Genomic DNA, 27,572 nt, shown 5'->3' with positions numbered 1-27,572 from the left:
TTTTTAACTTAAAATAAAAGAACAGGCCATGAACCTGCTTTTTAATTAGATGTCAAGTTTTTTTTTTTTTTTTTAATAAAAATGTTTAACTCTTAAACAGCTAATGAAATATTTCTGGCAAACCCCTTTAAATAATGTCTGCATTTCAATTATGTCTTGGTTGTTTGATTTAAAAATACTACGGTACTCTTAAGTCCTAGTAGATGTACCAATGGCAGGAATTTTAAAATCCTGTGTCGCTTCATTCTGAAGTCATTACATTCATAAGACTTTCAGAAAACTTGACCTATGATGTTAAGGTTGAGGTCATTGAGATTCACACTCCTCTGAGACTTAGTAGATAGACCTATTGTCCTAGATGACTTGCTTCTCAGGTTATCACAAACTTGGGTGTCCATGCTGCCTCCCTGCTCACTGGATGCGATTTGCTTCCCACATGTCGCACCAAAGCTGACGGCTGGATAACTTTGGAGGGGCTCCAAATGCCTAGTTAACGTGTTATTACCAGGTCATACGTTAATCGATGGTATCCTGCACGGTCATTGTTTTTTTGCCTGGAAGTTGAGAAAAGTTTATTTCGGTTCCTGCTCGCTTTATGTTGCTAACAGTTATTTCGCCTGCAGCCACGTAAAGTCACCAATGTCATTAACTTTCTTCTGTGGCTACTCGCCTCGTTGTTGTGACTTGGTTCCAGTTTGGATGCAGCTTTAGCAAACAAAAACTTCATAACTCCAGTAAGACAGCACATAAAGTCACTGTCTTCTTCATTTGTCCCTCTGTCCCATTTTAGTGATTATTCTGACCCGTTATTCCTGTTGCCTGGCTTGTTTTCAGTACATAAGTACATCCTTTAAATTTAGAAACAGCATTTGGATTAAAATGATTTAAAGTAATTGTGTACTGTATGTGGAAATATCACAAGGAACTGGAAAAAACTGGGGGGGGAAAATGCACACATTACTAAAAGGAAACCCAAAGCTAAACACCGCAAAGGAGGAGTGATTCAAATCCTCGGTTCAAAAGCCAATATTGCCACAATTAATGGAGCAGAAGAGGAAAAAGATTTAAATCCTGATAAGATTCAAGCAGATAAAACATGCACAGCCAAACCAACTGTGTGTTTACAGAGCAGTACACTGAGACACTTGCTTCAATCAATATATTGATGCTTTGTAATAGGCTCTAAATGACTCAGGCTCAAGACTGCTGGGCAGCAAACCTCACAGCTTCTGCTTCTGCACTTGATTTCGGCACAGACATAAAAGACTACCTGAAATTGCTTTGAAATACTAAACATTGTCAAACAGCAAATTACAAAAAAAAAAAAAAAGTTTGTTGACTCAAATTACAAAAATGCCAGTGGCAGAGTGGAAGTGTCAAAGACTGTCCCATAACACACTGCAAGTTGATTTGATTCCCATGAGTGCCATACTGAACTGTGATTGGTTCTCTGTCAAACTGATGATACATTGATCCTTAACTGTCATGCACATAGGATGAGATTATTTGCTCAATCATTCAAAGTGTGTCTGACAAAGGTTCTCCATGATAGACTAGCAACATGTCCAGCCTGTACCCCACCTGTTGCCCTATGACAGTGGGTACAGGCTCCACCAATTAAGAAAATCGATGGATGAAAGGTTAACATTAAACATGTGCTATTTCCCTGCCTGAAGACAAACTTGAGTGTGTTCTAGTTGCTTAGGTATATTGTCTTTCACTGAAGTTTCTTTGTGCTTGGTCCCTAAAAAGGATACGACAAGATGCTTCTAATGTGAGCTTAATAAACATTGATTGCAGTGATCCCAGACTGTAAACACTAAACAGTATATGAAAGCAGCTGCACAGTTTATTTTGTTATACCAAAAGGAAGGTAGACAAACATTAGGACGTCTCCATTTTTATACACAGGAGATCAATATTTTCACTGGATAAGTACAAATGATCCCTGGGAATTAAATAAAACATCATTTCACCAGAACTGGAAATGCAAGCTGGAACCTGCACGTTCTGTGAGCCTTACTGGAAATTAATATGATGGAGCAAAAACATTTTAAGCAGGAATGTGACCATAACTCTTAGGGTTAGGGCAACAGCCATGTACACAAAAAAAACCTAAAGACAATAATTTCTTTTTAACAGTAAGCCCAACTTTACTCAATACTGACAAATCAAGATCTTAAAATTAACTTCGTTCACGCATCTCTTAATTGATTTCTTCTCTATTGAGCCCAACCACAGGAATTAAGTGCTGTAAGTATGTCGTGCATGGAACTAAATCAATACAGCGCAGTGTGTGTGTGTGTGTGTGTGTGTGTGCGTGTGACTGAAACAGACAATGTTTTAACATTTATTGAGTCTTTTTTAAATAACTCTGCCCATAATGATATTGTGTACCAGATGTGTGCTATTTTTTTGATGATCATGTGTCATGTGGCTGAATTAAAAAAGTATGTGCAAGTGCTCTGACCAGGATCTCTTCACCAGGTGAAGAAATGGATTAAATATAAGAGAGTATGCAAACTCAGTGGCCTCTCTCCCTCCAACACGAGGACCACAGAGACAATTTAGAGCCCTTAAAAACCCACAGAGACTAATTTTGAGGAAAAAGGCTAGTGAGCCTTCTGCAAAGCCCATTTCTGTTTTCAGCTTTACTTCTAGATTTCCTATCATTTAGCTATGGAGGAGTTTAGAAAGCACTTCTATCACAATATGCTGTGTCACTGACCGTGTACGCAAGTGTCAGGAGCTACTGGTGGTGAAGGATACTCTGGGAAAAGCCTGGAGCTTTTCCAATGCTCACCTCCCTGTCTTCCATTGACAAGCGAGGTGAAGTAACAGCTAATCGATGGCTAGTGAATTCCCTGTGCACCCCCCTCGCCAAGCTGATCAATATTACTGGCAATTAGAATCCCCTATCTGCATGGCTGCAGGGACCTTGGGGTGGCTCACCAGCCCACAAACACCCAATTTAGTCCTCAGCCTATCACTTAATTACTAAATCCTTCTTAATGCCTATTGGCAGGTGGCGAGCATACTCACAGCAGCCCCGGTCGGTTGATTGAACACGAGACCTTTGGCAAGGTGCTGGTTAAGATGCTCGTGTCCCGCTTCAGCTGGACAGTTAAACATCTGATTTCACACGGGGCTTCCGACCCTAAATGATCCGCCTATTGAGTGACTGGCCCACACACATACATGGATGGTTTGGAATGGGATGAATGGTGGTGGTGGTGGGTGTGGGGGGAATGGGGAATATTATGAGTCACAGTGGTAGCACAACAGTCTGCCACAGATCCGTGAGATCCACAGCAGAAACCTCAAGTACTTTACAGTAAGATCATTTCCTCCTGTTTTTCTTACTAAGTAGGAATAAAATAAGATATAAATGAAATGTAATCTCAAGATAATACTGCATGAAATACAGCATACCTGCAGCTTCACAGTTAATGCCCTGGAGCTACTCAGTTGTCATAACTTCTGCCAGCTCCTCTTGTGGCTGCTGATGCTGACAACAAAGACCTCTCCCACCTGTCATGCAAATCCCTGTTTAGATGTACATCTACAAAAGAAATGTATACAAAAATTAATGTATAGAACCTTTCACTCAAACACATATCCTAGATAAACATTTGTCATTGCTGGAAACCTTTTCGTGGATAACACTTAAAAAGGTGGTTTCCAAAGTCTTTACAAAAAATTCACTGACCTGTTTTAAACAGACCCCCAACCTGGTGCATTTACCTTTTGAAATAATTCAGTATCTGTTTGACCACAGCTTCAGTGTCTTTATTTGCATATATATTTCTTTTTCCATGTGCACCATTGCATTGGGAGGATAGGCATATTTTGTATATACGAAGAATGCATTACCTAAAAAAGGCCCCAACTGAAACTCATGGGACATTTCCATGCCAGTGATCAGCTGGGGCATCACTCAGGTGAATGTTTCTCACAAAATATTAAAACCAGGGTTGGAGACAAGCTGAGTGGACACAAAACTTATCACTGTCATTCGCTTCCCTTATCCCCAAGTCCCCAGCTTCTAACATGATCAATCATCCTCTCTGTTTCAATGTCTTTGTCATTACTTTATTTGGGAGTTTAATAGCTTCTTTTAAAGAAAAACCTCTCCACTAAGACAGGATAGTAAGTTATTGATATAAATAAGTTACAGAAGATTCTAGAACAACATGAAATGTGATGTGTCACAACTGACCTAAACACATAAGCATACTGCCTTGGACCACTGCAGATTTGACACAAACTACTGGGAACTATATGACAACATTTTCTCAAACAGAAATGAGCTGCACTGCCTTTTCTGACCTGGGTCTTTGCAGGGGTCTTGTCTGAGCTTCTGTGCAAACCTCAGTGGGTTGACAGTAGAATATGTTGTGCCACTGTGTGTTGCATCAATGGAGTACTCCCAATCAGGCCTCTTTGCTTTTGCTACTGTGCATGCACAGCTCTTTTCTATAGAAACGCTACTGTCTTCAACAGATCCATGAGTCTGCTCCCTCATTCCATCCACTGCACTCCTGCGGAGGAAGTGAGAGGACATAATGAGTATAGTGTGTCAGAGTGCATGTGTGTGAGTTAATTGCTCAATTCATTTGGAGGTAAGGTGCCCAGTTGGTACCTGCCTCACTGGTTAGGCTATTGCTCCTTGTGCTAACCCTCTCATCTAGAACTGTTACCTCCATTTGACTGCACTGCCCCTTAACAGGACCTCTGCCTGCAGCCGATCCCCTTTTCTCTTTAAGGTGCCTGAGCAAATGTAACCTCTTACAATTTTTGAGGATAGAAAGTAGTTCGATAAGAAGCTCTTCTTTTTTTGGCAAATGTCAGTCTACCTGCCAGACAGCTGTCTTTACCTGAATCTGGACACTTCCACTCAGGTGGCCCTGCGTTTGCACGATGCGTACTCCACTGCTGGATGCCTTGAGCACACCTCTGGGGGAGAGCCTGCGTACACATGCACGCACACACACACACAAACACAAGGAGCTGTCACTTTCCTGTCACATAACCATGGAAATGGCCTGAGGTGAAGTGAGGACAGGTGCCCTGAGCTTTACAAATTCTCTTGAAGGACAGAGCAGAGGAGCGCCTTCCTTCTTCCACCCCCAAGCTATCTCCACACCTGCTGAACTGCACTCACTCAGTTACCTGCCCCTAATTTGGTATTTCCACAAAGATGACATATGTATCAGGCAGAGCAGGAAATGTCCTGGGCAGGGAGAGAACAGCTTTCTGACAGGTGTCACCTCCAATCTGCACAGGCCTGCTTCTGATGTGTTAACTATTCAATTAACCATCACATCACACTGAGTGGGTGCCAGCACCTAATTACCTATGAGACCCTTGCCTGTGAATGGGCTGAAATACGTGTGTGCGTGTGTGTGTATGACAGGTCACATATCATGTTACTGTTAACCACCTCATGATTCACATAGAATATATGTAGATTTTTTTTTACGTGTGTGTGTGTGTGTGTGTGTGTGTGTGTGTGTGTGTGTGTGTGTGTGTGTGTGTGTGTGTGTGTGTGTGTGTGTGTGTGTGTGTGTATATACTCCTTTCCATCCTTGGTTGCTTCCCAGCCTCATCATCGTTACACCTCTTAGCACCAACTAAATACTGCAAGAAAAGAGCCTTTTTGCTCAGAGTAAAATATGAGTGCAAACATTAAATGAAAATAAAAACAGTATCATTTAGCCCGTGTATTAAAATTACTCCTGTCGTGTGGCCCCTTCATCTCACACCATTAAAATAATGAGGTGTCACCGAGCTCTGCTTCCACAGCTCCGATGTTGACACCCATCAAGACAAATCTATATTTCATGGCCACTTACAGATGTATAAATAGCCAAATGAGGTGTGCTAACCATCTATAAAATGGCACTAAAAGGTTGCCAGAGGATGGCGAGTGTCATGAGGCAGTTGCGCTGGTAATCAATCTGAGGTGAGAGGAGAGGAAAGGGAAGAAGAGGAGAGGAATGGGCTGCACTGCATGGCTATGAGCAGAGGTGCAAGGCGGCGCAACAAGCAGGGCAGTAAATCACATCTGCACGGTACGCTCGCCCCACTGACACACAGCCACTTCAACTGACACGGGGCTTGCTCGACAGCCTGATGGATCACCACACTACACTCCATTAAAGGCAAACGGGCACGACGAGCACTGACACAACAAACAATTAGTCACTGCTGTGGGCATGTTCTTAAAATGCTGAGGGCCTTTCCCAGTGATGGGCACAAACCACCCTTATTTGGCATGGAAGAGCATTAAGTCCTTGTTATTGTAATACTAATAAAATAGAAGTGTTGGAATACGGTATAAAAATGATAATTGATAATTATACAGTCATTCAAATGCTTTACAGTAGAAACAAAGAACTGGACTGTTAAAAGGAACTCTGAATATATGGATACTACAAAAGGAAACCAGACACAATATAGATATTACATCTATGGTACAGAGGATATGTTAAAGGAGGTACAGTGACAATAACTGCAATAATACAAACTTTGTCAGATTGGTAAACACAGTCACTGGCCACTTCATTAGTTACACCTTGCTGGTAGCAGGCTGGACCCACTTTTGCTTTCAGATATGCCCTAATCCTCACGGCACAGATTCAACTAGGTACTGGAAACATTGCTCAGACTTTAGTGAATCCATGATGCAAATTTCCTATTGGACACCGAAGGTGGTATATTGCACTGAGATCTGATGACTATGAAGGGCAATGTAGCACAGTGAACGCATTGTTATATTTATGAAATCAGTTTGAGATGATTTGAGGTTTATGACATGGCACATTATCCTGCTGGAAGCAGCTATTAGAAGATGGATAGATGATAATAAAAGGACAGACACGGTGAGCAGCAATACTCAGATAGGCTGTGGGGTTTGAACTATACTCAGTTGGTACTTAAAGTCTTGCCAAGCAAATATCTCCCACAACATTACATGACCACAAACAACTTGAACTGTTGATACAAGGCAGGATGGATCCATGCTGGTGTCTCACCCAGCACCTGAATCTCACAGCAGAGAATGAAACTTATCAACCCAATCTTCTATTGCCCAACTTTGGTTAGCCCATTCAAATTGTAGCCACACTTTGTTTGTAGTTAACAAGAGTGTCACCCAGTGTGGTCTTCCGCTGCTGTAGCCCATCTACAATATTTAAAGGTTTGACATTCATAGATGCTCTTCTGCATTCCTTAGTTGTGACAAGTGGTTATTTGAGTTACTACTACAGCAGCTCGAAGCAGCCTGGCCATTCTCCTCCTATCTCTGACATCAACAAGGCATTTTCCCCCAGAGAAGTGCTGCTCACTCGCTATTTTCTCTTTTCACACCATTAAACTCAAGAGATGGTCGTGTGGGAAAATCCCAGCAGATGAGTACTTTCTGTAATACCCAGACCGTCTGGCTTCAACAACCACACCAAATGTTTAAAATCACTTAAATCATCTTTCTTTCCCATTCTGATGCTCAGTGTTGACCATGTCTACATGCCTAAATGCACAGAGTTGCAGCCATATGAGTGTCTGTGTTAATAAGCAATTGAAACAGGTACATTAGGTATATCCAGCACTCCTTGTTAAAAATCTTCTTTTATATTTTGTTATCATCACAACTGTTTAACTGTGTTGGATTCATATGAAAACAAAGGAACAATGTTTCAGTATTCTTAATAAGATCTTGCATTTGACGGAGATATCCGGATACTCTTCTTACAAGAAGAGTCTGTTTATTAGGCTTGTAGGTTAGAAGAAAATGACTGTGAATGTAAGTATGTGAGAAGCTGCAGTTCCACACTTCAATCACAGATGGAGGTGAGCTCCAGATTAGACCTATAGCCACCTCGACCTTCTCTCCTACTGGTCTCTACCATCATCTTTCTCCCTCAGCATGACGTTCCACTTTAGACCATCCATGCGCTGAGATGATGCCTCCTCGTTGTCTCGCTACAGGCTTGTGTATGTGCAGATACTCCTACAGTAGATAAAGCCAGTGATGCATACAAATGTATGCACAGAAAACCTGCAGTTCAGTCTCCATCTCTCATATATTTTCAGCGCATGCAGTTTAAGTTGTCACTTATAAAAACATTGTTTTAAACTTTTTGTAGCTCAAAGTCTTTCTGTAATACATCTCCATACATGCATCTCCCATACTCTGAAGATACCCTCTGTTACACGAAGATATGAAAGACCACAGAAGACAACTAAAGCGGCTGATCATAGAATTATTTCCATGGTTAAGAAAACGTCACAACACAACCAAGTCAAGAACACTAGCAGAGGTAGGCATCACATTGTCAAGGTCTACAGAGATACAATGAAAACATCGAAAAGAACCTGACTAATAGGGATGGAAGGCAGGAGGAAGAAAGAAAAGCTGATACAATGTAGTATCACAATCTTTTTGCATGGCAATATTATATCAATACAGGGACACTAATTATAAATAATTTCTTACATAAATTGCAAATTACATCTTTTAGTAGTATCCATCTATCCACTTATCCTTTTCAGGGTTGCAGGGGGTGCTGGAGCCTATCCCAGCTGTCATAGGGCGAGAGCCGGGGCACACCCTTGACAGGTCGCCAGTCTGTCGCAGGGCTAACACACAGAGACAGACAACCATTCACGCTCACATTCACTCACGCATTCACACCTATGGGCAATTTGGATTAATCAATTAACCTATCCCCACAAGCTGCATGTCTTTGGACTGTGGGAGGAAGCTGGAGTACCCGGAGGGAACCCACGCAAACATGGGGAGAACATGCAAATACCTGATGGCGGAATTGAACTCAGGACCTTCTTGCTGTGCGGCAACAGTGCTAACCACCGTGCCGCCCAATCTTTTAGTAGTAGAATAATAAAATTCATGCAAGACAGAGGCACTTGATAAAGAAATTTTGAAAAAAAAAAAAGCTGTCCATGTTTAAATCAAACATATGGACTTAGTTTGGAATTTTTAACCAAGAAAGGAACAACAGAGACAGATATGACACATGGGATTTACAATGAGTGTTGTACCAAAGTAAAACTAGGAATATTACGAAGATGAACACCCATCTCGTGCACCAATGTTAGACAGTAACATAAAGTTAAGCCAAGGAAGTAACACAAAGCATGGACATCACACTGTTTGGATTCATATGACTATAAACAGCTCATTATCTCAGAGGACTGGTGACTGCTGCCTGTTGCTGAAAATACCCATAACAGTGTTCCACATGTTTGTGTTAATTTAGGATGGACTCATTCGTAAAATAAACAGATCAGTCTGTCAAGCGCATAACAAACATACATGACAGCTTTTAATGACAGCTTTGTTCAGACTGACTGCTTAGCAACCTTTAGCAGCAATAAAAATGACTGAAGTGAGAGGAACTGACCGAGAACTTCATCCTTTCAGATAAAACAGACAGACAAAACTCACCTTTGGGGATATGCTTTGCAGCTGATGACATCAGAATATATCTCAATATGTTATTGCAATACTCAGCATATAACTAAATGCTTAAAATTACAATAACACTGTACTGTAAGTTAAATTTTGTGATGATATCATATCAATATGAAAAGAATGGATGAGGGGAAAAACTGCCCCTGATCCAAAGCTTACCACACCTGTCAAATCTGCTGGAGGTCATGTCATGGCCATTTATGATTGGGTCAATGGAGTTTATTGATGATGTATGTGCTGAAACAAGTAGCAAGTGAATTCTGAAGTCAGTATGCTACAGACCTGCAAAAATGAGAAGCAACTGAAGTTGGCTGCAACAAAGTTGGCTGCGTGGCAGGGGATTTTAAGGGACACTTGGTGATGTCCATGGCTTACAGACTTTGAGAAGTCACTGACTTCAAATGATTTGTATCCAAGAAAGAATCTTTTAATTAAACTGATATTCTTTTGTCCAATTACTTTTGCGCTCCTGAAAATGGATTAATACATTTACAAATGTCTGTAATTCCCAAAATGTTCATGCAATGCTTTTGTTGCTTTTGTTGTATCCTTTGAAATAAAGCTGAAAGTCTGTACTTCAATCACATCTTGATTATTTGATTTAAAATCCACTGCAGAGGCAAAATTACAAATATTTTCTAATTGTCCAGGTGGTTACAGAACTAACTGCATCATCTCCAGAAAGGTGCCAAATGCCACCTCAAACATCTGCCTTTACACACAGCTTCTGTTCATTATACTGTTGCTTACAAACACACCGTTCCTTCCCTTCAGCCCAATTAATGAGCAGTAACCTTTTTATCAAAATTACAAGCATTCATGAAATGACCAGATCACGTCTAAACACTAATTTTTAAGACCTGGAATTCCACCTTTTGTTTTTAGACAGGAATTCAACTGGTAACTTACTGGGAATGGTAGTATTTTTAACTCCTTATTTTTATTGTTCAATGTGCCATTTATGAAAGCGGCAAGCTAATCTCATACCTGGAGGCACATTGCAGATGCACTCTGGGTATTATGGTGTATCACTGGGTCCTTGAGAACAAAAGGATACTTTCACACATGCAAGACTGGCACTTGTAGAGCTTTTGGAGCTCCGGGGAACTGTTTAGCATCCGTGTCTCATGTCTTTCTCTAGAGCCCGCATATGGCTTTTCTATCTGAGAGAGAGAGGGGCACAGAGGTCAACTTTAACTGGCTTACAGGCTGCTGAAAAAAGACAAGTCTATCCTTAGGTTTGTCAGGGCCACATATTACTCTGTGCCGAACAGAAACTTTAAGGCTTGCAGTCTGTTTATCTGCCTGTAACGGTCACCTAGCTATCGGTTAGTCTTTGCAGTCCCATTCAGAGAGATCGCTACTATAACGCACCCCACCATTAAGACGACTTTGCTTGTTCACATTGTCACTCCAGCGTGTGCTTTCAGGTGGCGCGCTGACATGCCAGAATCGAGACGTAACACAGCATCTATCTCTATGTTGGCTCTGCTTGCATCAAAGTGAAACAACATTTTTGCTCCATTCTAGCTCTTCACCTTTCACACAGACCAGCAGATGTAGGTGCAACTGCCCCACCTTGAACACACCATGGAAAAGGGCTTCTCTGTGCTTGCCACACATAAATAGAGCTGTGCTACCATGGGCTTCTTATTGCAGAAATGTGTCTAAGATGCTTGTAGCTCACTGTGTGTTTCTCCTTTCTGCCTCCTGCTGGTAGGATCATCACAGCTCCAACAGAAAAACCTATGGGACAGCATGTGTGAGTGTGTGCCGTACTCCTGTATGTGTGTGTTTTGCACTGGTGCAGCTGGTGGGATAGAATGCAAGCACCAGTGGGGTTTCAGAGAGAGACAGATGTGTACCTACCATCTTCCTACAGCTCCGTTGCCACTTTAATGACACCGGCTCTAGTGTACATTAGATTATTAGACTCCAGAGTACAATATCCCAGACTGGATAATATTGTTTTTCCTCTGGCTGATGATGCATTACAAAAATAAGGAATGGTGTAACAGATGTCTCTCGGGGTAAAAATAATAAATCACACAGACTTGTAACACGGTCGAGAAAAAATGCGCCCACAAACACACCCACATCCATGAAACACTTCAGTGATTCATTTACTCTCTTTATTCCAACTGAGCAGCAAGCCAGGAGAGAGGAAATGAGACAGAGAAATGGAGGGGAAAAAGCAATTAGTTTGCATTTAACTTGCAAACATCATTAAGGCGTTGGTACTAATTGTGTTGTTTTAAACAGGCGAAATTTGATAATGACTTCATTAGCAACTCACTCTAATGATGACTCCTAGGGTTTAGCGAGAAAGAGGAATAAATACAGGGAGGCAACGAGTGAAGATGTGTGTATGTTTGTTCATGAAAGTGCGACGAGACAGGGGAAAGAACAAACGGACTGAGGCTGAATCACCGTTTAGACACAAAGAAAATGATACATGCAAAAAAAAAAAGTCACCACCGTGGGCTGAACAGGATAAACAGAATAATAAAAGCAGAACAGATGCGGCTAAAGAGGTGTGTGTGTATGAAGGTGTTTCTAAAGCTGTGTGCGTGTCCTCTGTAATGCAGGACGCGACTGCTGGAAAAGGGAAGAGGTCTAATCCATAATAAGGTGGTTCGCTGCATGGCTGCATACATTACTGCAAACATTACTGCATCAATCAGTACTAAGCTGCAGTGTAATTTTCTGACTCCCTATTTCTCTCCCTACCTCATCACAAAGACAACACCCCATGGCTATTTCTGATGAGATTCAGAGGTGGAGAGAGGGAATGAGGGTGAGGAGGAGGGGGTGTTTATGTGGAGCAACCTCTTCTCCTCTCCTCTCCTCTCCTCTCCTCTATCCAGCCCCCTGATTAATTTTCAACTAGATTGCTTGGCCGGCAGTATTATTAGCATAAAATTTCCATGGATTAAGCCCGGCTATGAAACCCTTTCATCAAGCTGCTTGTCTAACACAAAATTTCAAATCTCATTTTGTTTCTAATATCATTTTCATACTAGGGGTGTGATGAGTAGAGGGTCTAAAATGTGGATGGAGTAAGGCTGCTGATGAGGTAGTGAAGGGAAGGGGGGGGGGGGGGGGGTTTCAAAGATAAACAGAGTCATCAATCAAAATTAAAAAGAGCCCAGGGTTTGGAATGAGATCTCATACAAGCAGGCACACGTATGCACTCGTGTGTCTGCATGTGTGCAGGCCTGTATTTAACATGCAGCTGGCCTATCAGCCAAGGTGAGGGCCAGATGAATAGGTGAGGTGGTGAGTGTAGGTTTAATCTGAGCTCAGACAAAAGAAAACACGTGTCATGATCTTAATTCCTCATCCTCTGGCGGTTTATGTCACTGTTGTTTACTTCTGTGACCACGCACGGCACCGCCACACCTCTGCAAACTCTTAAAATGCCTGTCAGAGTTCTGGTGTTTGACAGCCACCACAATAAATAATTCTTGATTATAAAAATATGCAGCGCTGTCAAAGCCCCGCGTCGTACCATTAATTATGAAAAACAAGGAAGGAGAGCGGCAGGGGGTTATTTTAATAAGGATACTGAATCAATGCAATTTAATCAATCCGAGCTAATTAAAAAAAAAAACTATATTGTGAAACAATCAAGGTGTATAAACATTATTAAAATAAATGAACTGTGCTAAAAGAAGCGTGCTCTAATTAAATGATACAAATTGTCATTCCATGGTTGTAGTTAGTTTGCTGACACCTTGGAGAAAAGACTGTGACACACCCGACCAGCCTCGTGCCGTCCACTCCTTCTGCATCCTTAACACTAATCATTACACTAAGGCCATATGGTAAATCTTGCCTTGGCTAGATGGCACATTTTCTCTACATTTGGTCATTTGAAAAGAAGTGGATCATATGTGTATGTGCACCCAAAGATGGTGAACTGTCCATACACACACACATAATTATTTAGACCAGCGGTCCCCAACCTTTTTTGCGCCACGGACCGGTTTGTGCCCGACAATATTTTCACGGACCGCAGATAAATACAACAAAATAAAACTAGTACCGGTACCGAAAAAAATAAGATTTATTTACAACACACGTGAAAAGACCCAGGAAAACAGAGTTAATGAAAAAAACGATAACAAAATAACGCTAAAAACCGATAAAAACCCTGAAAACCATACATTTCACACCTGAGCCTCAACTCTCGCGGCCCGGTACCAAACAACTCCGGTCCGTGGCCCGGGGGTTGGGGACCCCTGATTTAGACAATTAAGATCATTTCACCTCATCTTTTAACTCAATGTATTTCTCTACAGGACAATTTTTTACTTTAAATTTTTTACAATCAGCATTTCTTTCAGATGGTTGAAGTGTAATAAAGAAAGTGTTATAAAAATGTGTATGAAACTATCAAAAACTGTGAGAATAAGTATGAAAAAGACAATGTAATCCCATAGTTTAATTATTCCACATATGTATGTGTTGTTGGAATAAAACTTTAAAAACAACAGTCTGTTTTTTTCACATTTTCACATACTTGTATTGACTTTCTTTGACCATAATAAAATGAAAACGGAAAAGTTGTACGCTGTTTTGCAGAGGACAATGTTCAGTTGTTATTTGAACATTGTAACGCTTAATGAACTGAAAATGCAATATTTTGTATTTCCTCTTTCGCTCTCCTAGGCCTTTACTGCAGCTGCCTTTAATTCGTGCTTGGTTTTGGGGTTTCTCTGCCCTACGCTTTATATTTAATAACAAAAAACACTCTATTGCTGAGAAATGCTTTTGTGTCATTATCCATTTGCACGCTAAAGCTCCGTATAGTCAGTTTTTTCGGGCCCTAGCTGAATCAGAGGAGACAGCATAGCCCTGTACCCTTCAGAATTCCTCACATCATCAATAAACACCAGTGATGTGCTTCAATAGGCAACCGTACATTCTAATATTGAGAGCTTGAAAAAAAGAAGGCAACTCGACTTCTTTAGGTTTGTGAAAATGTTTCACTTTCCATCAAACAACTGCGTATGCAGTGAAGTGAAGTGAGGAGTGTTCAGATTTCTATATGGGAGAAACCAAACAGCCACTCCGCAAACACACAGCGCAACATAGAAGAGCTTTGAGATCCCTTCCCAGGCACTTCAGCTCCCGCTCACACCTTGCCTCAGGTGACTGAATAGGTCCCGTGCTAGGTTGAGGCGAGGTCTCAGTGGTTTCACCCTCAACCCCCGGTGATGGTAAAGCCCTACACCTTTTTTCACACCAGGGCTTATGTGATGACTCACTGATCAACAGTGAGGCAACAACCCTCAGGACCAACTCCAAATGGGACAACCTTCACTACAGGTGAAATACCTGGGACTCTCCAACATTTCTTTTAGAACTGAAGCTTGGATTAGAGGTGAAATGTTTTCACCAGCCTGAAGTAGTTGCCTTCTTTTTTTCCAAGCTTTCAAGAATATATGACAAACACAGACATGTTAATGTCATAACACTGCTTCAACCATTGTTAACCCATGATATGGTATCAGGTCAAGTCTGGAGGAGGTAGGTTTTATGAATGTAACAAGATATAAACCACCTGTTACACTAAAGACCAAGAAGGTCATATTAAGAAAGAGAACACAATACCTTTCCTGGTGGAGCTTCTCCAGTTTCTGTCCAGTTCCCATTTGCAGGATTAACATGTTCACTGAAAACTCCTACTACACTGTTTGCACTGCAATCCAAACACACAAACAAATGACTCAAGGCCACAGTGCTGCCAAAACAAACAAGTGATCAGTGAATATGATTATGGATGGGATTATGGATGGGATTATGGATGCACAGTGACACACCCATGCAGAACAGTTGCTCTTGTTATATTTAACGCTAATTGGAATTCTATGTCCATGAGCAGTTTGTGACATGGAGCTCAAGTCCGTGGTGCAGAGGCACAAACATGCGTGCCTGCTTGCCCGCACACAAGAACACACTTATTTAATGTTCAGTGATTCGTTATCACTTATCAGGAATAATTGCTGCATGTTTGTGCAACTGTGAAATTGAACAAAATCCCACTCCATATAATTAAAGAAAACACAGTGAGCACACAATAATACTGAGAGGCCAGGAGAGCGTGAAGGCACGAATACAACCAAAGGCAAACACGGCCTATTATGTTCTTTCTCTATCTGAACCTCAGACTCGGATCCAACCTGTGGAGTCTTGTCAGGGTGTTCGTGAAATGTGATTTCTTCACCTATCACTGTGTATGTTACATTACCTCAGCTGTCTGAACAAGCTCCGTTTGGAGAAAAAAAACGTTCTCCTTCTCTTGTGTTTCTGACGCTCTTTTCATCTTTTAGCTTCCACCTACTTGTCTCACTTCCTTTCTGTCTTTTTCTGTCTGCTTGCATGAAAATGACTTCCTCTGTTGAGTCCAAGGAAACACCACATAAAGCAATTACTAACAAGCCTGATGTGCAAGCCCCTCCTTTCCCTTTGTGTAGGGCAGGGATAGAGTGGGGCCAAGTGCCCTTCAGCAAAAATGAATTTTCCAATTTCAGTTAGTTCTTCCATGAATAAATAAACAAATGAATAATTGAAAGGAGCAACATAAATAAATAACATCACAAACATTTCACCAGTACTCATAAGTATTCCGGAGATAACTTGGGCTGCATGCTAATGATAAAAACAGTACATGTAGCAGGTTGAGATGCATTATTCACCGCTCTGCTTTAAGCAAAATTATATAAATAAAAATCTTTCATGGAACTCAAAACATCTTCTCAGCATTGAAGTGACAGGCCGGTCCCATTTATAACACACAAGGACACTGTGGAAAACAAATAACTGACCAATCAGCTGCAGGCTGGAATAAAGAAATAAATAAAAAAACTGGCAGCTGTTGATAGGTTCTCCAAGATTCCAGAAAGCTGTCGAAAGAAATAAAAGAATTCTTCCAAGTACTAAGAAAGAGGGAAAAAATTCAAAGTAGTCCAACATAAATGGTGACAAGGTGAATTCTAATCCTGAACAGTTGTTGAAATATTTGGACATTAAAAAAAAAAAAAAGCCATTTTCAGTTACTGACAGAGATCGTCTACACAGAATTGATTTATATGTGAATTCAATTCTGTGAGCAACATTGCATCAGAGGATCTGAACTGAAAGATGGTGATTTCTAGCGTAATGGTTCCATTCTTGGTTGGAAAAAGCCTCGTTTGTAAAGGCATTTCCGACCGAATCCAAGCAGCGCCACACACACTCACCAGAGAGCACAACAAATCTGTGCGTGCTATAAAAAGCCGATGTGAGATATGGAATGAGAACCCAATGCACAGATGCCATAAGCAGGTCTGGTAATAAGAACAGACTGAGGCAAGGGTTATAGAATGATAAATCATTCAAAACACAGAGTCGCAGCAGCGTGACACAGGTTGTAGCAAAGTCCTGGATTATGAATAAAAATATCTGGCTTAAAACCACCGTGTTGTTGTTGGCACAAAGGCGATTAATCACTTTTTTGAAAGAAAGTCAGATGGCGCAAAACTACTGTGAGATAATAAACACCAGTTTTGGTGGGTTTTTTGGAGACCCTGGAAATATCAGTCTGACAGAAATGTCTTACAGCAAGCTACACTTAACTGCTTTAGGAAGCCCATGGATGCAACTTGTGGCCTTCGAGCACAAGGAAAAAACAAGTCAGCTGACCTTGCGATTACCTTTTTTGCTATTTATTTCATATGGGTATGTCCAGAGTTTCCTAATAACTCTGTTAAGTTTGTCAAAGTTTCAAGCAGTTTCATGTGTACCGGTACATAAAAATAAATAAAAAAAATAAATAGCGAATAATGTCAGGATATAAACTAAGTGAATAGTTAGTGTCCAACTAATGCACTCAGTAAACTAAGTCCAGATCAATTCTGGCTCATTCTGCTAATGTCCTACTCAACAGAAAAAGTGGCAAAGGTGCGAATCACATGAAAGCGGTCTTGAATGAGGATTTAAACACAGATTACCAATCTTAATGCGTTAGAATAAAGAACAGCACATCAGCAAACACGGTGGGAGGATGGCCTTTGTCCTCTGTGTGACTCGTTTCTATAAAGCTCATTAAGGGATACTGTTAACATGCTTCCTAAGCACAAACTGTTAATTAAAAACACAGGGCTAATATGCATTTTAACACCACACTTTTGAATGCCACGGAGGGGGAAAAAAAAAATCTAATTTTCTCCATGGTTCTGCTGATTGCAGGCTGAAGCGTTGCTGAAGTTAATTACAACCCTGTGATCTGATGTGATGAAGGAGTGACTGCACGGCACGCTGCCACAAGCTCTCCTCCCTCCACCCCACGACTGCAATCACCCTGAGTCTGCTCATCGTTATTGCATTACCACAATACCCATCTCATCCAGACTGAAGGTTCTGCCCTGTTGTTATCTCCTTTTTGTCTCTTTCTCTCACAGTCTTCATCTCTGTCACTAACATGTCCTACAGTCAGGGGTCACAAGGTTTAGGCTCTTGCAGACACAAGTCAATGCAAGAGATATTTTTTTAACCCTGCAGCTTCCTCCGTATTTAGTTCACAGTTATCTTTCACAATCTAGCAAGTTGGGCTAAAAAACCTGAAAACATGAAGGAGTTTACAATACAATACAATAACAATGCGGCTGTTAGGTGGTGTCTCGAGCCTAAATCTGTCTACAGACGTCCATAGTCTGTGAACTGTGCTGCCCTCACGTCACAGTGTGCTGCTGCGACATTAAAACAACACGTCTGTAACAGGTCTGATAAGTTTTCACTAAAAGACAGTCAGAGAGGGGGGGGGGGGGGGGGGGGAGGTTTATGAAGTGACAAACTCACACAGTGACAGGATCAGCCCATAAAAGTCCATGCGAATGAAATGAACGAGTGTTTGCTGGGTGTGAAAATATACTACGGCACACACCTCTGTAGACCCTTCTATTAATCAACCTGTCCACACTTTGTTTTGAGAGTAATCTCGTCCAACCACCAGAGAAGCACTCAGCAGTAAGTGGCGCTTGGCTGTGCTTTGAAGGCCGTGGTTTATTGCCATCCCAAAGCACGGCAAGACTGTGTTGTAAAAACACATCATCTCAGGGCTCAACACTTGCCTCCAGTTATGCACTTCACACGTGGTGATCTAGCGTGGGGCCTGAAGAACTCCTACACCATTCCTGCCCTTAGCGGTGCTATCACAGTTAGATATGTAATAAGCCTTCATTCGTTTCCAATACAAAACAGACAATCCTACTTATCATCACCTTTGTAAGGTCAACTCAGATCTAGCTCACTTATCTTAATAGGGACGATTAGGTTTTGTTTGTTTTTTTTTACCTCAATCATGCCAAAAAACAAAGGTGAAATTCCTGAAAATTTCCTCTATCGATGTTAAAACCTACTGAGGTGACTTGAGTGTAAAGATCGGTCACCTTCGACTCCAGAAACAGACTTCTTTGGAAGTATCAGAGTCACAGAGTCATTCAGTGTGTGTCTGTGCACAGGTGTTTCTTAATGTTTGTAATCTAAGGGCCAGACATTGCCCTTCAAGCATTTGACACAAAGCTGGGTCAAACACAGCAAAAGATATATGCAAATTTTCTATTAATTTATTTTATTATGTGAGAGATCAAGGCTCATCATTATCAGAACCTAGTGGCATACTTTGAGCCTTTTCAACAATTTTATTTGTTACCAAGGTTTTTCTGCATTGAACAAGTGTCAAGGCAGGGACACCATTCCTTCGAACATACTCTCTCCTCTTAACAAGAGTGAAAGGCACCTTACTCCACAAAAATCAAGTGCCTCTTCTCATGACTTGACATCCTCAAGAGTGCCCTCTTTTAATATTTTAATAATAGGATCAAGAGTGCAAACAAAATTCAAAGCAAATAAAGTGCTAAAATATTTACAATGACACTGTGCTGTGTGGTGGGAGAGTACAGACAAGCTGGGTGTGGAGGATGGAGTGCTGAGATAAAGCTCAGCGCAAATATGTCCATCTCTATAATACAGAGCAGCCAGGGGCTAATGAACATTAGCCACCAGTTCATTCCTGACATTAAAGAGCCTACTGTTTTAGGAAAATAAGGCTGGGCTGACCGCAGACACAGAGTTTTAACACAAGAGAATATATAATACTGACCTGACATTTCAAATCAAGTTAAATTTCATGCTGGAAGGAGTGAAGCACCCTGTCAGATGTTGTTGGCGAAACATAATGGAGGTCTGAAGAATAGTTTGCTGTTAAACTTCCTATCTTTCACATCCTTGACAGCGGAGATTATTTTGTACCAAAGTGCAACAATGTACGTCTGAATGCAACATCCGACCTTCAAGGATGCAAAGCTTAAATGTTTCTGAATGTACCACTGATGAAAAGAGCCTCCGACCACTGGCTTATAGGTGACACAGCTGCAGTTCCTCTTAAAGCAGAAATACTATTATGTTCTCAAAAGGAGGAGGTCTTTGGGTTAAGGCTTGAAGGTCCATAGCACTCCTAGCCTTTTTCTAGATATCCTATTAAAGATCAACCAAAAGAAATGATTAACTGAGGGTAAAGGTACACATGAGCACTTGTACATAGTGGCAAAGCCTTTGCTCTCTACTGAGGAAAACAGTCACGCGAGTGTATGTGTATTCACATATGAGTGTGCTTTTGGTCAATAGGAGGGCCAGCGACCTTTCTTTGCACCACTTGCCTCTCATCCTCCAGCAGTATCTTTGGCCCGTCTAGCTCCACCTGTAGCTCAGAAATCTCGTCTTTGTTCTGCCTCTTTTGCCTCCTTCTGCACAACAACACAGACAGGAGAGAGGGAGCAGAGGTGAGGCGTGCGGGGAATTGAAGCTGTCTGTTTTTAAAGGTGTCAGCACACCTAACTTTTGCATAATACATATCACACCTCAGAGATGATCCATTAGCAGGTTACAGCAAAAGAGCCGAGCAATAAACTGATGAGATATGGCTCCAACAGACACACAAACGCGTCACACACAAATACACACACACACACACAATATCCTCCATTTTTAGAGCCAGATGAGAGGGTGGGATTGTCCCTGCGGTGTAGCCTCGTGTGTGGCTGCATTTAAAACCACTTTTACTTCTGGGCTCTGACCCTACACTGCCTCCAGAGAAAGTGCAAAAGACAAAGTGTGCGATAGAAGGAAAAAAGAGAGAAATAGAGCAAAAGATGAAGACAGAGAGAGAGCCAGACTGAAAAAGGGAAAAAGCAAGCCACCACACCCCTCTGTACTTCCAGACACTGATTTATAATTTTAATATCTCTAATTTCCACAGCAGTGCCCATTTTCCAAATGTCATTTTCCAATTTATGTCAAACCGTGTGACCATTTTTCTTAATACAGCTTATGACAAGCTCGGTGGCAAGGCGGATATGCAATTCAGATTGAGTGTTTTACAGGCACAGCAGCAGACACACTAGGGTGTTTGTGTGTTTATCTTTATCAGTGTCTGCTCAGTATTTTGAAGGGGAAGCACTGAGAGCGTTATACACTCGGGAAAAATTGGGTTTGCTACAAAATATGTGCCTTCGGGGAAGAAAACCATAATTCTGCCATAAATCTAATTATTACAGTTATCATAATAAGAATTATGATGGTGGCAATGATAATGTATTAAAATATGCATTAACGTTAAGAGCTTGAAATGGAATGTGGGCTGGCTTTATGGCCGTTACATGAATATTGATGTTAATTAAAACAGAACCTCTCTTTTTATGTAACACTCCATCTTGTTGTAATGGTAAGAGTTGTACATGGTGGCGAGTCGGATGGAGATGAAGTCATTACTGGCTGGTTTGCCCCACAGAGGCAGTCTGGAGCTCCTCTTTGATGTGCTAGGGTCTTTCCAGGCAACCTCTAATCTCTGTGTGTTAATCTGGATTTTCCCATCATACGTTGAAGACTGCAACTGAACATTAACGGTTGGGGGAAAAAACCCTCAAAAGCAAAACTAACTTTTCTCGAGGTTGGTCACAAAAATTGCTGCAAAATATTTAAGCAGCCACACGCATGATTTTCAATGTTTTGATATAACATTTAGCAGTTTTAATGATGGCTACGTCACTGATCTATGAGCCATTCAAGCATTTAACTGAAGAGATGAACCAGTGTTGTATCTCCACACAAAACAACTCTACTGTTTTGTTGTAAGCAGTCTGTCAAAGAAAAAAAACAAAACACAAACTGGTTCATGTTTCTTTAACCGCCACAAATGAAAGAATATGAGGTATAAAAAAAGAACTCCCAAAGAACTATTACTTGAAAACTTGGCATGTCTTGGCTTTGAGTTCAGTCTGTTCTTAAAGAAACTGAGGGGATTGGACAAGTGTCAGGCTTAAATCAATCCATCTATAGCAGATTAACAGTATCTGAAAGTCATGTTGTTAAGAAAGAGGAAAAAATCCAAATGCAAAAAGACCTGATACAGGACCAGAGGGTTTATCTGACCCTTCAGATGATCCATTTACTCTTCACTGATGCCTCATCAGAAATGGTCTCAGTGGAAGGGTTGCTATTTCCATTCTTAAGGAAGGAAGCAAGTAAAGGCTCAGGCCAAATTACACAAGAAATGTAGGTCTCATGGATTAATAAATCCAGATATGAAGTTTTCAGTTTGTAATCATTATTAATATATATACAGAGAGGAGGTTAGGAGATAAGTACAACAGTGAGTATCTACAGACATCTATAAAACACCGCTCTGTCTTGGTTTTCGGTGCATTTCAGTCAGTAGTTTTAGAGATCTTGCGACTGTCAGATTTGATTCACCATGTAGCACCATCTAAACACCATCTGATTTATAAAGGCTTCATTTGTAAGTATAACAATGATCCCAAACCTGGATAAAAAGTCATGGATTGGCCTCCCCACAGCCCAGACCTCAGTATTACTGAAGCAGTGTGGGATCATCTTCAAGGAGAACAGAACAAAAGGCAGACAACATCCAAAGAAGCGCTTTGAATGCCCTTCAAGAAGCCCAAATAATTATTTCTGACTACAAGAAAGCTTGGCTAAGAGAGGCTGTGCTCATCGTACCACACATTGACTTTCGGGCATTTTAAAATTGTATGTTTTAAGAAATTGAGCTATATATTTTCCTGGGTGGCTCAGGAAATATTCACAGGTGTGTAGGTCTAGAAAGTCAATCCCATTTAATAACTGTTTTATATGCATTTTATGTTTTAACAATAATTCTGGGTTTTTATGGTAATAGTTTTAGTTTTAGCAGTTTTAATACTTTCTGCTTTTTCTAGTTGTCTTACTTTCTTTAATTGCATGTACTTCTTTGACTTTATATAATTAAAGAAATTCCTTCTCTATTTTCTAGCCACCCTTAAACCCACTAAACTGTGAATTAAAACACAATTTCATGTTGGGGTGTATAGTGAATATTAATATACTGTATGCAAAATAAATGTGCTTACTGCCAGCTGCTTGTTGGTAAATTGACATGCGTGTGAAAAAAGGACATTTAGTGAGCAGAAATAAATAAAATTTCTTCATTACGTCTCATAATTCCTTCAAATGGTCTTGCAGTTTTGATACGTCATGTAATGATGTACTGGTACTTCCATTAAATGATAAAGGAGAAAGTAAATTGCTTTTATAATAAAACCAGCTTGGGGAATCTGTAACAACAGTGTAAAGAGGCCACAAGACAATTAAATGCTTATGAGAATTACCTCATTAAGGTTGACATTCTCCACATCCAAGACTACTTGTATATACATTCCTTGAAATGACACCTGACTCCAGGCTGGTGGCTCCTCAGTGTTGCTGGGTTAAAGACAAGCCCAAACAACAGTTCTTGATCAGTCTACAAAAGCCAAAGAACTGCTGTGGCTTCAAGCATGTTTAAAAGCATTAATAATAGGTGGGATCTAAGTAATAGAATAAGGACTTTCTATGGCATTGTGGTGTTACGATCTGCTTAAGGTAATCTAAACAGTCTCACCTCTATCCCTCATCTCCCCTCTGAGCCAAACACTTATCGACTCTCTGAGTAGCGGCCCGCCAGCACATGTTCCCAACTATTGAAAAAAAAGGGTAAAAATAACAGGAACAAGTTGTCGGAAATGAAATTTCAATTCATCCAGTCCCTTTATACACTGGTGCGAGAGCCTGTCGTTGAGAGGGAGGGATCAATAGTGTTTAGACAGCGGGGCAGATTTTCTAAGCGCTGGATCAATAGGAAGGAGAGAGGAAAAAATACCCTGGCTTTTCTCTGGCTGTTGTAGTAAATACGAACAAATCAGTGGCCTTAGGCTAAATGGATTGACCAGCTGTTTCCGAGTTCTGTGTTGTAAATAAAGATCCATTCTGAGGTGCGTAACTGAGGCTCAAAGGCAAAAGTGTCACTATTCAGGTTGGGCCTGCACAGGTTGTGCTGGACCACACAAGTGTCCTGATCAGAAGGTGAGGAAGGCCAGGGAACAGAGGACAAGCCAGAGAGCCGAGGACAGCGAATCACAATAACTTATTAGGGTAGCTCAAACAACCTTTCATACGATTTAAACTTCAATAATTACATACACGGGGAGAACATAGTTACTTTCTTTCTTTATTTTATACATCTGGTTAAGTTTGAAATGTCCAACTTTTGCCACTTTTTATCTAGACCTTCACTGCATTACATAGCACTGAAGTGGGAGGCATTTTTCCACATGTGTTGCACATTTTATTGCCTTCTGAGAAGCATAGCAATACTCCGCTTCACTAATTTGAAATTCTATTGGTGCATTTACTCTTCCTTTCAATCACAAATAAATGTGGGAATGGCAATTTTATTTCTAAAGCACATTTTATTACAAACAAGCTCAGAAGACGTGAAATTTTTACCTCTACTTGCATGTGCCAGCGTCTCTCTCCCATCCGGTAATAAACATTGTACTGCTTCTGCAATGGAAATAGAACATATATTTATAACACAAGTACATAAATATAATCCAAACACCACACAAGTTTGTTGCACTCGTTGGTTTAGCTCTAGAGACAGTGCGGCCATTTTTTATTTATTCATTCATTTATTTAACTGTAGGATCAACAACTACTCGTCCTACATCATTTTACTTACATAATGAAATAAATAAATAACACAGTACTAGTTCTTAATATTATTTTGCAAACCAATAAGTTTAAGCAGGTGTACTGTTTCAAGCTGTATATTCACATTTCCTAGGACATTTACATTTCAGTTTCAATAAAAACGGGTGTTATGCAACTTTGTAACACTGATGATATAAAATGGAGACAGAAAGCAGCACTTCTACAAAAAAAAAATCACTATTATGCTTTGCAAGTATATGACTAACAAAGAGTGACAGAAGAAAACATAAAAACACAATATTTCGACTGATTAAAATAAAAGCTACTACATGAGGAATGTACAGACTGGTTCATGACCTAGGCATCTATGGCAGGTTAAATATCTCCACCAATATACTGAGCTAATCAAGGGGGTGAGATCCTGACAGGATGACTGATGGCCCGATTGCTTTGCACCACCTCTGGACTTATTAAAGAAAAACACCACAGGCCATGCTTTCACAAAACTCATTGGTCAACCACAGTGGAGAAAGTGATGGGTGAAATTCATCACTAAAAACTATCGAGCCCAAACAAAGCACACATTGGGGCACAGAACTACACAAGAACCTCTGGTCATCAGGGTACTGATTGCCTTCAGACTCGGGGAGAAGACACTTTAAAGGACATGAGTGTAGGGAAAAGGATGGCTGCCGAGTCTCGCCGCAGGGTTCACAAGGAAAAATAGAAGAAAGAATTCTTAGACTTTGCTCTGCAGCACTTGGAAACACCATTCGTTCCTCAGAAGAAATGTGGCTCAAATTCCCTTCCTCCAAACATTTTCTTATGCTCAGAAGAGTAACTGTTGAAACTTTATCAAACCGACGCCTGGAGAAAGGAAACCATATATAACCACATTCTCTTTCACTACACCAATCATATTGTTTACTAAGGTATCTTTTTACTGTAAGAAATGCACAAAGACATCACAGAAAACATGCTGTAGAACCGCTGGAACGTAACAGTCACACAATCTTCACGAGAATACATAAACAGAGCAGCTAGACATGTTGTACAACTCATTTGAGGGTAATTTCACAGTGTAATTGAGGCTTTGTGTGTATATGCGCCTGTTTGCAAGTGCTGCCTTTCACTGATTAAGGTGACCTTAGATTGTGCACTTACCGAATCTCGGGCTGAGCAGCAGAGGTTAGAGCACAACTCATTGGCTTCCTGAACACATTACCTTAATGATGCCATTCCTCACGCCTCCATTTCAACACATTTAGAGATGGAGCAGTTACATCGTCTATTAAGACATTCAAATGTCTCCCCTAGCTATTTACCCACTGCTCGAGCACAAAAGGGTAGCCCGAATTAACTGTGACAGCGCTGACTCGTTTCCCTTTCCAAACAGACAAAATACATAGAAAAAGTCATCATGCGGGAAAGGTCATTAAAAATTTAGATTACAGCTTCCTTGCTTTCCCGAAAACCCTTGTCTTTCTCTGCCTGTTAATGGGATTGTTTTAATATTAAAGTGTTCATTATGACAGATTGTGAGGCTGACTCTCAATGCTGCTTGTTTTCCTGTTCCTGGCATGTGATCAAACCTCATTTACCCGACTGGGGGATTGAATGAAATGTGCGATTATTAACCCTGTGTCTGCCTCTGGAGGAGGGGGTGGATGTTTGCCTCCTACACATTTTATCTTTTGGTGCACCTGAGTTTAAGCTGTTGCCGTTTCCTCTGTTCTGTGAATATTTGTGAAAGATTTTTTTTTTTAAAAAATGCCTTTAAACACACAAAATGCATATAAAGTCTGCCAGAAATGTATTTTTCTTCTTCAGTTCTTGTGGAGGTTACTGTCCAATGAGCAGCACATCCCCAGTGAGTGGTCTTTAATGTGCTCATGCCCCAGCAGACTACCTGCTCCATATTCTGGCCCGAGTAAGCAGCTTCCCCCTCCTGTTTTGAGGTATTTGGGGGTATTTTTGGGAGGAGACAAGGGCTATTGAAAGTGTTTATGTTCCTGGCTTGTACAGAGGGGTCTAATGTGTAACACAGAGCACTTCAGTATTCAGACGCCTGGGGCTATTCTCTAAGTGGTCTTTACTTTGAAAACACAGGTGCCCTCCAGGGCTTGATGAGTGGTTGTTGTGTGCATGTGTGTCCATGTATGAGGAAGCAGTAAGCTGGGAGGGCAGATAAAGGGGCCGCACTGTTTTATCCATACATCATCACTCCATGTTATAATTTGATTCAGTATGGTGGTCTTGCAGAAAGCCCTATGCTATTATCTTTAATAATGCAAGAAGGGATTAGGTACTCACTCTCTTCTGATAAATACAGACAAATCAGTTAATTCCACTGACACTCCCCACCAACTGCCACAACGCATGCACCAGTCCAACTCTCTGATTTGTTTTCTTTTGCTCTATAAAGCAGAATAGTTTAGTTTTTATGTCCTCCTCTAAACCAAAACCATACAGTGCACAAAAGATTTGTTATTGTTACAGAAAACTGTAACATAACTTAGATTTTGATATTTGAAAATCTAATGAGGTCTGGAGGGATCTCATAAATTAGAAAAATAAAGCTGCGCATGCTTCGCTGGTGCCGCTGCATAAAGAAACAGCAACATTTTTCATAAAATTAATAGGAGAGGTTTGACACGTCTCTCGCTATAATTACCAGTCAGGCAACCATGACCAAACAAGAAAATGCATTTTATGCCATACTGTAATATAAACATGCAGCTGTCATGTAAATACAGCATGACTGCACACATATTCTGACAGTGCCCTAGCGGAAAAGTAGTTTAAATGAGGATAATGAAACAAAATATGAGTTGGCTATGCATTTCACAGAGTTTATGGTGTCAGTGGGTGCAATGCTGATGGAAAGGCCTCATGGCCATTTTAAAGGCAATAGACCACTTAGCAGATCTCAGCTGGTCCTGATGCCGGCAACCTTGATAATGAGGAGCAGCTGGAGCAACAGTCATTAGACCTAGCCATCTCC

The 27,572-nt window shown here is 40.8% G+C and overlaps 1 protein-coding gene across 1 annotated transcript in view; it reads right to left on the bottom strand.

The window, feature by feature from the left end:
* LOC146583296 (uncharacterized) overlaps window positions 1-27,572 on the bottom strand; it is a 140,464-nt gene that overhangs the window by 11,275 nt on the left and 101,617 nt on the right. Inside the window, exons 9-12 of the mRNA XM_085269711.1 lie at window positions 24,362-24,418; window positions 4,878-4,968; window positions 4,330-4,533; window positions 3,433-3,562 (exon numbers count right to left, since the gene is read on the bottom strand). Coding sequence (XP_085125837.1) covers window positions 3,465-3,562; window positions 4,330-4,533; window positions 4,878-4,968; window positions 24,362-24,418 — 450 coding nt within the window. The 3' untranslated portion in view covers window positions 3,433-3,464. The remainder of the gene's footprint in view (window positions 1-3,432; window positions 3,563-4,329; window positions 4,534-4,877; window positions 4,969-24,361; window positions 24,419-27,572) is intronic.

The sequence above is a fragment of the Mchenga conophoros genome, linkage group LG1, assembly GCF_057382185.1.
Source record: "Mchenga conophoros isolate Kocher_MC1m ecotype Shallow Benthic linkage group LG1, M_conophoros_male_GT1.1, whole genome shotgun sequence".
In the NCBI taxonomy this organism is placed as follows: domain Eukaryota; kingdom Metazoa; phylum Chordata; class Actinopteri; order Cichliformes; family Cichlidae; genus Mchenga; species Mchenga conophoros.
This window is presented reverse-complemented; position numbering and strand designations above follow the sequence as displayed.